Consider the following 12,265-nt stretch of genomic DNA (forward strand, 5'->3'; position numbering starts at 1 on the left):
ACATTAGAATTTTTTTAATTTAGGATTGAGACGCAATATTGGGTCAAAAATTTTAATGGGAAAAAAATGATCTCTTGTCTTGACATAAATGCCTGCTTATGGTTGTTGACCAAGGATATTGCATTTTCCTCAGAATAGTATGACTTATGATATCTTTGTAGGACTGAGAAACTCACCATCATACGACATATCAACAGTTACTGTCTACCAGACAATCCGGTTATAGGGGATCTTCTCTTCTTCCAATAATCTGCATTCTACCTCTGGTATATTGTCTCATATGACTATTTACAAATGTCCATGGGAACCACCGTCCTAGCAAACTGTACGGTGAATATTTACATCAGGTGCAGGTACGGTTAAAAGCCATAGCTGGTATGGTAGTATGTACAGCTAAAACATTTTGGTATTATGGAGGGGCGGTCATCTGGAGGCTGTCTTTGAATCCATCCAGTGTGGAAGCGGTGAAAGCTCTTGTTGGTAGGTCATTTCAAAGACGGATGGTAGATGGGAAGAATGACTGCTGATGGCCCTTTGTCCTAGAGTAGGGTACGAGGAAACGGATGTCATGTCACGGCAATACATCAAATTCACTCATGGATGCCATCGTATTACATCCGATATCTGTGTCGAGTGCGCGAGTCATTCGAGGAGTTCCGATTGAGTAATTGCCTTTAGTCAGGGAACCAGGCTAGGTGGACTGCTACTGTGCATACTAAATACAAAACCTTGTGGAAAACAATATTCTCAAGGGGAGGTAGTATGCTCATCGTTATATACCACTTCATGCTTCCAGTGTTAAGGACGTATGCCACACCATAGAAAGTTGATATAGATGGAAACTGGAGGGTATCTACAATTGTATATCAATATCTTGAAATTGAATTTTCATATTTACTTTATTTAGTCAAAAAATGCAGTTTAAGTAAAAAGCAATCTGAACAAAATTTAAAACTCCTGCAAGACTCGAATCCGCGATCTACAGTTCAGCAGTCGGTATGTTAACCTACTAAGATACTCATCTAGGCGATGACTTTTGAAATGAATAGACAAATATCACTGATATTTATATTTTCACCCATGTTTTAAAAGAAAAGTCAGCCATTATGAAGATGTAAAGTACCTCCTTAAAATAATATCATGGGATAGACCGCGTCACCTCGAATATTTCAGGCTCAATTTTTAACACCACACCCTCTAAAACCAATCAGTTGATAAATGCACTTCCCAGAATCACTTGCACGTAATGCCAAAGCATTATGACACACAAATAAATACAAACAAATGAATCACTTGAGTTTATTTGACATGTAAAATGAACAACAGTGTAAAAATGCTGGATAAACACTGAGTACAGTAATGCAAGTACTGTGGGGTCGTGAAACAGAGATTACAGTAATCCCAGTATTGCGGGATCATGAAGAGACAAGGGCGGATCCAGGAATTTTTATTTTTGCATTTTTTTTCTGCAAAATTTTGTGACAAAAGGGGTGGTGGTGGTTTCCAACTTCTAGAACCCCCTCCTCTGGATCCGCCACTGAGACATATGAAACGATACAAGTACTGTCTATATCAAAATAGCTGCATGATGCCCATTTCTTCAAATACCGAGTCTGTATCAACATAGCCAATGTTCATTGCTATATCAACATAGCCAATAGTCTTAAAATGCACAATTAAGGTAAGATTTAAACTGTGATAAAATATTCAGAAAAAAACATTCAGAACCTCACACAATATTACAGGAACATGTGAATTGATAAGGTTAAAATCATTGACCACCTCTTTTTTGTCTTATAAATGGCTCAGACAGGGATGGGAAAATAACCATGTCTTTGTGTGGATGATTGTCACACTGAATTCTTGCTGCACATCAATAGAAAATAAACCGAGTAGCATTCTAATTAAATTTATCACCAAACATTTTCCAAAAAGTACTGTTGATATTTAAGGTAGCTCACTACACTAAAGCTTATACTCTTTATGACACTACATCACAAGACGGCGATTTAAATGTTTTGTGAAATTATTTGTGTCAATCAATTTGTTTGTATATCATCATAGCTCAGTGGTTAAAGCATTGGGTGGTGAACTTCAGATCTTGTGTTCAAATCTGCCCAAGTCTTTTGTTCATATGTTTTCAAACAATTTTTTTGAAAATCATGTTTTTTTCCAAATTTGCATATTTTATGCCTTTTTGGCATACATACTTATACATCATATCTTTTATGATTACAATTCGTACTGATTTGAGAAACTATTTCAGGGTGTAGTGAGCCACCATAAAGTACTATGGGTTAATAAGATTACTCTGGATTTAAATGCTCTCTATGGAACAATATACTGTGAAATAAAGAGTCAGCTGCTGTCTAGGCATCTAGTATTCTACATCAAAATATTAAAAACATGTAGCCTGCTATCAAGGAGAGAGATGACTGACGACCAAATTGTTATATTTTCAGTAGGAAAAATAGTGAAATAAAGCGTAATCTGCCCTTTACATAGATGATATAGTACAATTTACATCATTCTATACTGTAAATGAAAGGATCAAATTTGAAACAAATGAAATAATGTAATGTCTCCAGTAACATGTAATAAAATGTCAGGACATGAATTCTGCAACCTCACCATAGATATATATCATCACTGTTGTAGGATTGTTGCTATCTAACAACTCACTACATCCTTTTCATCAGAAGCACCGGCGACAGTAAGCCACATATTACAATATTCTATTCAGGATGTAATTACTCTGTACAATGTTAAAAAACTTTGTTAGGGAGAATCTTTCTTATTACTTAACTAGCATACTAATGGTTAGTACAATGTTGTGTCTCTATAGGATTATGCCTCATCAAAAGTCACAACTTACTTATGTACATGTACACATCACTTTCATGACTTACAAACTACCTTCACATGACTTACAAACCACCTTCACACAACTTACAAACTACCTTCACATGATTTAAAAACCACCTTCATATGAACATGACTTACAAACTAACTTCACGATTTAAAAACCACCTTCACACAACTTACAAACTACCTTCACACAACTTACAAACCACCTTCACATGACTTACAAATCACCTTCACATGACTTACAAATCACCTTCACATGACTTACAAACCACCTTCACACGACTTACAAACCACCTTCACATGACTTACAAACCACCTTCACATGACTTACAAACCACCTTCACATGACTTACAAATCACCTTCACATGACTTACAAACCATCTTCACATGACTTACAAATCACCTTCACATGACTTACAAATCACTTTCATATCGAAACAAATTACATCATTATCATGCAGTACAGAAGTAAATGCAAATTAAATGCTGTAGGTTTGGTGTTATGTATTTTTTACATCCTATGAGTTCAGCTTTTCAAAGTTTAATAAATTTTGTTCAAAGTTAAGACACCATCAGGGCAGTAGCAACCTTTCTGTAAAACATGAACTTGTAATGTTTCTCTCTGACAAAGTTACAATCAGGGCAAAGACTTCAGGAGTTCAAGGTCACAAACATATTGGAGTTCAAGGTCACAACATCTTCTCTTGTCTTAAACAACATTTGTAATGAGTACGAGCTTCTAGTGTCTCTTACCCCAAGGGAGAAGGGACATTGAAATCTACAATGACACACCACACACACAGCAGAAGCTGACAACAGGATGCCCGACTATAGGGAATTCACATCAACAAAACATAAATCTTAAAAATCATGAAATATTAAACAGGTTTTTAACATTTAAGCAAACACGCCAATTTGTACATATCTCCTCGTTTTACAAGAAAATGAAACACAACAGTGTGTAAACAAAAAAATTCAATGTTTATCTTGAGATTTCTTATCAAAATAATCCCTGTAAAGGAAAAAAATAATCCATCTTCACTATACTAAATGAATGGAAAGGTATCCAATGCTGTGTGATAACTTGCTTTTATAGGTTGGAAGTAAATAAAAACTAAATTAAGGAGGAGCCTTGATTGCAAGTCCCATGAAATTTGTGATTCTAATACAGCTGTTTTGTAATCTGCATTTTGATTAGCTAATACACTGACGTTTGAGGCAGGTAACATGGGTGAATGAAATAGAGAATTTCTGATTCTGACATCATAAATTAGATACCACAACACATAAACTTAACGTCAAGCGTAAATATTTACTGTCATAAAACGAAACTGCAAACCCAAAGAAATTATATGTTAACATTTTTAAAAAAAATGTAAAATTGCATTAGAATGGAAAGTAACAATCTTCCCATTTGTTATTTGCGAACATTAGTGCTAATACGCCGGTTTCGAAATACGTTTGAGTTATTTCCATTTGAAGAACTCTCGTACATAGTAAGGCGCGAAACAACTTGTTTACATGCGGGAGTGGGACGAATATTCATCACGGCATAAGTGAATGTGCTCAGTAAGTTTCTCATACGCTTTTTCACCACCAAAATTCAACTGATACACAAACTAAGTAAGTGAAAAGTATTTAGGGAGTAATTAAATACGTGAGATTCTTATCATATCATATAATTTTGTTTGTCATAGGTATCATATCCAGGATATTACTTTCAAATATGACGTTTTTATGTTTCTCCTTTAGTAAAACATTTCTTTTGATAGTATTTTGTATTTCCTACATTTACATATTCAAAGAGAAACTCTTTTTAATACATTTTATCGTCTTCCTCACTGACTGTAAATTCACTCTGTCCCACTTAGGCACTCAATGTTCTACTAAATGTACCTCCTACACAGGAGAGCTCTTATCTCGAAACTGGCGTATTCAACAATCTCAAACATCCATTTTTACTGGTTCCACTACTGCAACACAGGTAAAACTTAGTTTGAGACCATTAAATCAGCATTAATGGTCACAAATAATGAATGAGAAGATAATTATTCCCTAATATTATACAACGCACTACTTTTACTCGGTCGAGTTCATTCAGAAAGAAGGCATTGGTGAGAAGTACTGTTGAAATAAGCTTATAAAAGAACGTCTCCAGGACACATCGCTCACTCCATGCCACACATGCGGTGTGTAAAACAATCGGTCATTCACAACCATCTGTAAAGACGAATATCACAGCCCAATAACTGAGAATTTTTTTTTTATACTAATGAGCAAGTCTTAAATACAAACACAACACAAAAGTACTCACAACACTAACACCACAACCTACTGTGTTAAAAAAATCTGTGTTTACACATACAAAAAAAAAAAGAGTCTATCATAAATATCTACGGGAAATCATTGGAATAAGACTTGCTTATCTGACCATGTTCAACTAGAGTTCATGGTCATTTTTTTTAACGCTGTGTTCATACCATGTTGCACCAATATTTTCGGTAATTCTTTTTTTTTTTTTTTTTGGTAAAAAACAAATATAATATACACCTCAACATCTCAGAAAAAATTCACTGGACAAAAATGAAAAATACAGCTTTTTTGATGCAAAAAAATGGATACAGCTGGTACTATATTAATCAACATAAATATAAAAACACATAGAAGACAACTTATATACTAAACACGAGATCACTCAATATTTAGGTCTTACAAAAAATGTAGCTATTAAAATTTGAAAATACAACCTATCTAACAAACAATAGAACAAAACAAAAATATATGAGATCAAATGCAGGAATCACAGACTGTCACCTGATCATGTGACCATGATCTGCAATATCGTGACTTTTGGGCTAAAATTTGTTCTCAGTACAAAAAAATCAAGGCTTATTTTCTTAGAAAAATCGTAACATTTAGTCCAGCCCCTGTGTGTCTCATTCGATTTACGCACAACACAAGCTGGATCGACGGAACTCCTCCACTCACAACCATTCCTCAGTTACAAATATAGCGCAAAAAACAGCGAGGCTGCCCAAATTTTGATTACAAATCTGGAAACTCAATACAAAGCAGAAGCATCTGTGAAAATGCAAGTCTCTATTAATTAAAGACATTGAGAGACCTGTGAGTCCCTCGTAGTGTTTCAGTACTGTGTGATACGACAAATATCACAGCATTCCTCTCTTAACAAAACCATCATATCAAGGTCTAACCATAATCTGTCTTTTAAGGCATTTTCTCTCACAAATGTAACACCTTAAATAAACCCATAACCCATTCTCAACGATTCCTCTACTCTCAAATTCTGCACCAAAAGAGAATTTAACGTGGTCCTTCATAAGTTGACGTCGATTCCTACTGCCCTTAATATGCAGGCATGCAGGGTGTGGAAATGTTAGAATTGCTGTTGAACGTAGAGACGGCTAGCAGCAGCTGAAATCCCACAGTTTGACCGTCTTGTCATATGACCCTGACACGATGATGAAGTCATTAAACTGCATACAGGTGACCCCATCTGTGTGGTTCCTGAGGGTCACCAATCTCTCCCCCGTCTCCAGATTCCAAACCTGACCAAAATAAGATTTCCAAGTTCATCAAACTCCATGTAATAGAAAAAGAGTTAAATATTAAGATCATCATCAAAAACAATGTTAAAGTTCAACTTCATATATTAACAAACAAGATCTACAACTTGTTATTGCTACGCTAACTTGATCCGAGAAATCAGATCGCGTGTCGAGTTGACAGATGTGGATCATCAGATCAAACAAGATGTGAAGTGTCGAGTTTAATCTCCTGATATGCGCCTGTCAATGAACTCTTCTGAATCAGATCAAGATACTGTAGTAATGATAAATTCATTATATACCCCCCCCCCCCTTATGTATTTTTAAATACACATTTATAAGAAAATGAATGTTTTCCTATTATGGAAAGATAAGTGTACAGTGAAATCATTGTTTGTATACGCAGCTTTGTTTGTGACCCATCAATCATATTCCACAAAAAAAAACGAGCCTTGATGTATTGCGACGTCATCAGTATCAATGAGACGTGAACTGGAAAGTCAGATCAACAGTGGATCACACTCTGTGAATTTAACAGTATCGAAACAGTTTATTTATGAGTATACATGTATAATAATAATGTCAATCATCAGCACTGATATTCGGGTAAAGGGTTTATTGGTATGAGAAGAAACGGAAGTATTGAGAAGAAACCCGTGTGTTGGAGTGGGGCATAAAGCTACTAGTGATCTCTAAGATTGAAATCCGAGTTGCAGCAGTGAGAACCACTACACATCTACAAACAACAGGACTCCATTAGTGAATTAGATAAGAATAATTCAACTTTTATCTCTGCATACTAGTCTATAATATTAGCTTTAAACATCTTTTATTATAAATTATGTTTCATTATAAATTATGCAACATTATGAATTCTATATTGTTATAAATTATGCAACATTATGAATTCTATATTGTATAAATTATGCTCATTATGAATTCTATATTGTTATAAATTATGCAACATTATGAATTCTATATTGTATAAATTATGCAACATTATGAATTCTATATTGTTATAAATTATGCAACATTATGAATTCTATATTGTTATAAATTATACAACATTATGAATGATCTATCATTTTAACCATAGAGAAATAAATGTTGGAAACTGGGCAAAAGAAACAGTTAAGGGACATAACTCTAGTAAATATTTTCAACAAATTCGAAAAAATGTAGAGACAATAATTGTAAAACTTCCATGCCTATGGGTTCTTAGAACCGTCACTCCTGTTAAAACTCAATCAACATAAAACTTTCTACAAGATGTGAGTATGTAAAGTCACGCTATATCTCGAGGTACACCTTACATACAACCCAAATGAAAAATTTTAAACGACTTGCGACATTGCCATATACCATAATGCACCTCATCTCAAACAAATTAACCATAGCACACCTTGTCTAAAAACAGAAAATACGACAATTCAGATGGGTAAAATATTTCTGCGATGCACAATGCATTTAAGTTTGTTCCTTTATACTGCTCTTTAAGACAGAAATATGATTTTGGCATCATGATTTCACGATCAAAAAGTTCCATTTAATGGGAGGCACATGAGCCATAACTGTCGTACGATTATCACACAATGTAGAACATAATATATAAAAAGTGTTGCATGTAAATGGTATGTCCTCTTTAAAACTCAGAGAAATTGATGTACATCGGTTAATAAAGGACGTCTGGCTTTTCTGATTCTGGTTACAAACATCCTTTGTGCCAAGTATGAGCCATTGATTAATCTAAGTAGCAGCCCAGAAAGTACTTCTTTATTCAAGAAAATAGCTATATCCCTTTTTTAAACAATGACCTTATCCTTATATGACCTTGGTTCAGGGTCAGGGCACATTGTCCCCTCATCAGCAACCTGTGTGCAAAGTTTGAGTTAGGTGCTCAGGAGGGAAGAGAATTCATAAAGATGTAAAGCATTTTTAATATATAAGCCTTGTAACACCTCACCTTAGTCCATGAATTTCACAATTCTGGTAAAGACACCAAAGTTCAATATAATTGTCCACCTACATGCAGTAGCTTGTTTCGTAGGTGTAGAAAAGAATGCTGAATATCTAAAGTATTTTTACTATATGATTCATATAGCCCTTCCCTGGAGCTTAAACTCCTGACCCAGAGGACAAGAATTCCAAATATTTAGCATGAACAGCGGCAAGTCATCTGAACATGTGTATCACTGTACATTATGTGATGAGCATGAACAGCAGTATGTCACCTGAACACGTGTATCACTGTACATTATGTGATGAGCATGAACAGCAGTATGTCACCTGAACGTGTGTATCACTGTACATTATGTGATGAGCGTGAACAGCAGTAAGTCACCTGAACATGTGTATCACTGTACATTATGTGATGAGCGTGAACAGCGGCAAGTCACCTGAACATGTGTATCACTGTACATTATGTGATGAGCGTGAACAGCGGTATGTCACCTGAACATGTGTATCACTGTACATTATGTGATGAGCGTGAACAGCAGTATGTCACCTGAACATGTGTATCACTGTACATTATGTGATGAGTGTGAACAGCGGTATGTCACCTGAACATGTGTATCACTGTACATTATGTGATGAGCGTGAACAGCAGTATGTCATCTGAACGTGTGTATCACTGTACATTATGTGATGAGTGTGAACAGCAGTAAGTCACCTGAACACGTGTATCACTGTACATTATGTGATCACGGATGGGCATTCACCTGATCACATGTACAGAATGTAACATTGTACTGACCTTGATAGTTTTGTCGTCTGCTGCACTCACTAACCTCCAACTGTCTGCCTGCAAACACCTACAACAACAAATCAGAAATAATACATTTATAACAGAATTATAACACCTACAACAACAACAAATCAGAAATAATACATTTATAACAGAATTATAACACCTACAACAACAACAAATCAGAAATAATACATTTATAACAGAATTATAACACCTACAACAACAACAAATCAGAAATAATACATTTATAACAGAATTACAACACCTACAACAACAACAAATCAGAAATAATACATTTATACAGTGGAACCCCGTTATTACGTTTTCCATTTTGTCACGATAAAATAACGTAATACCGGGGTCAACGTAATAAACGTTCCCAGTGAAATCCGTTTAAAATATCATTTGGAAATTGTATATCGTCCGTTGGTACTCCGTGAAGGGGTGTGTGAATATATCTTTACTGTTTCTTTGTTTAAAAGACTATGATACTTTGTTTTATTTACATCTTATCTTTAATGTCCGTAATTCTTCATGTTCTTATCCCTTTTCTTTATTTCTGGTGTAGGATACATAAGGATGTTTTGATAAACGTTGCTTTTCTGCATTCGTTTGGACCGCCATTTTGTTCAACTTTAAAACAATGCGTTCATGAAAATTTCTCTCAATAACTCGTTCCGGTTCGTATTCAACATTCGCATTAAAAAAATAACAAAACATCGTTTTTATTAAGTTCGCTAATTACACAATACACAACGCAATAAAAAAAATCCCACCCAAAAAACAACAAAACTATAGACACAAAACACACACGCACGATACCCAACACTTACACACTTTTCTCACCAACGATAAACACGGAGAACAATTTAAGTGCAATCCACATAAAAAAATATAATGATGCACGAAGATTTCATTTACAACGCTAAGTGATGGCACTAAAATCACGTGCACATCAAGGGATTTTAGAATATTAACTGAGGTAAATGCCGTGCACGAATCGGTCGATAACACAGGACAGTTTGATTGGTGTATGTATGGACGAGATCTACGAACACCCAAGCTGCATGTCCAAACGACGGACAATTTATTAATTGAACACCTTTAGTCACCTATGTCCAAGAAGTTACCCAAGCGGTTTTAACATTGCTACGATAAATCTTGTCTTTGGTACCAAAGCTGTCCGTAAATAGAGTTTTAATAGCGAAGGTAATCACACTATGCTGAACACGCAGGTAGTTGAGAAATTTCTTCGATTATCAAAATATGAAAAATGAAGTAAATTTCATAGAGTACAATTTCTAAATAAACATTATTTAATTGTTTATCACTGGCTTCGATACGGGGTATTCACCTGTATTGATGTCGCTAGATCTATAGAAGCGTGATCAGTCAAGCGTCTCTAATCCCCAAACAGACCAGGAAATTTACGTGGTGACTGCCTCAGGCAGTCAAGGTGTGAATGGCTTATTATTTTGAGAATCACTATTGAATAATTAGGGGTTTATTATGTTTTCGTCAGAATTTTTACAACGTAATACCGAGTCTCGGCATCTTAGGACAACGTAATAACGAGGTCTATTTTATATACGTTTGTTAAGAAATGGTTTTGTGCTTTGAAATTCCAACGTAATATGCGGACTAACGTATTAAAGGGGGAACGTAATAACGGGGTTCCACTGCAACAGAATTACAACAGACAAAATCTAAACAGGAATACCCCCCACCCCCGACAGGACAAGAGGATTTATCCACTATTATGCTGATCGCAGTGATGATGAACCTATTTTACTTAATACAATCAAAATGACCATGATTCAGAGATATGATATTAAAAAGATGATGTTTCCCCTCCTTGGTGGTAATTTTGACATCAAAGTAGCTATTTCAAGCAGTTCCTCTTCAGGAAATATGGAGTGCAGGGTTAGACAAACTTATCTTTCCCGTAGATTTATCATTCTTGTATGTAAGGCTGTCATTCCAATTTTACCCTCTGCTAGCTGACCTACTGGATTTGCCCTTGTGATTCTTAAGAATACAAAGAAATTGTCTAATTATGACCAAATGAAGCACAAAACTTGATAGGACTGATTTAGAGGTTTGGCAGGCAGTAAAATTAATAAAGACCAACATTCTGGTATGCAAGAATGAAGAGTCATCTGTCCACAACAATTTTAAAAGTAATAAAACAAAAATTGTTGTCAAAATCAGCACTCTATGATTCCTGAAAGATACATGTTGAACAGTTCTCGGGAAAGGTCAAGTTTAGCTATGTCACTTTCTCAAAGATGCACCTCCTTCCGAAGTCATTAATTGTGGTAAAATCATGTGGTAAAATATACAGCACGAACAACCACCAACACCACTGTCACCGCTGAGTGTTCATTAAGTCAATGACAATCTCTTAGTGCTGTCTTACACCCCACATTTAGATCCCCTCCCGTTTGATCCATACCTCACGACACCAGTGTGACCCTCCGCGTCCTTCCAGTCTATGGTGTTTATACAGGTCCCATTATGGATGTCCCAGAACTTCAGGGTGCAGTCTAACGAACCACTGACTATCCGCGTCGAGTCAAATTGTAGGCAGGTCACTGCGTCTTGATGTCCCGTCAATGTTCGTAGACACGCCCCCTCATAATTCCATACCTGTCAATACAAACACGGATTAAACATAAAATAAGAGCAAATTTCATAAAGAATCTTTATGCTACGAGGAATATTATTTTCATTTTCTTCTTTTCAGCTTTTTTGAGGATGAATGGCACACCATCATAATGGTTAACTTTTAAACCATAATTCATGGCAAATTAGTCTTCAACATGTCCCATGCCCTTTAAATGTCTTTGCCTAGGTGGTTAGCTCATTGACAATGCATTAACATTTAACTGCTGATTTGCAGATCTTGAGTTAAATATGGCAATTAGTTTAAATCTAATTCCCCCTATTACTTTCTATCAAAACTGCCTATTTAACACTAAATAAGTGATGAAATGATTGTCACTGGTGTTCGATTGTTTTATCATTTCAAGCTCTACGCTGTCTTCAATTACTAGCATGTTGATTTTGTTATTTCAT

General features: G+C 35.4%; 1 protein-coding gene across 1 annotated transcript in view; it reads right to left on the minus strand.

The window, feature by feature from the left end:
- Positions 1-1,283: 1,283 nt before the first annotated feature.
- The window catches only part of LOC125654333 (beta-TrCP-like), a 55,007-nt gene continuing 44,025 nt past the window's right edge, over positions 1,284-12,265 (minus strand). The window contains exons 13-15 of the mRNA XM_048884273.2: positions 11,643-11,836; positions 9,194-9,251; positions 1,284-6,438 (exon numbers count right to left, since the gene is read on the minus strand). Coding sequence (XP_048740230.2) covers positions 6,295-6,438; positions 9,194-9,251; positions 11,643-11,836 — 396 coding nt within the window. The 3' untranslated portion in view covers positions 1,284-6,294. The remainder of the gene's footprint in view (positions 6,439-9,193; positions 9,252-11,642; positions 11,837-12,265) is intronic.

Source organism: Ostrea edulis, chromosome 7 (genome assembly GCF_947568905.1).
Source record: "Ostrea edulis chromosome 7, xbOstEdul1.1, whole genome shotgun sequence".
Classification (NCBI taxonomy): domain Eukaryota; kingdom Metazoa; phylum Mollusca; class Bivalvia; order Ostreida; family Ostreidae; genus Ostrea; species Ostrea edulis.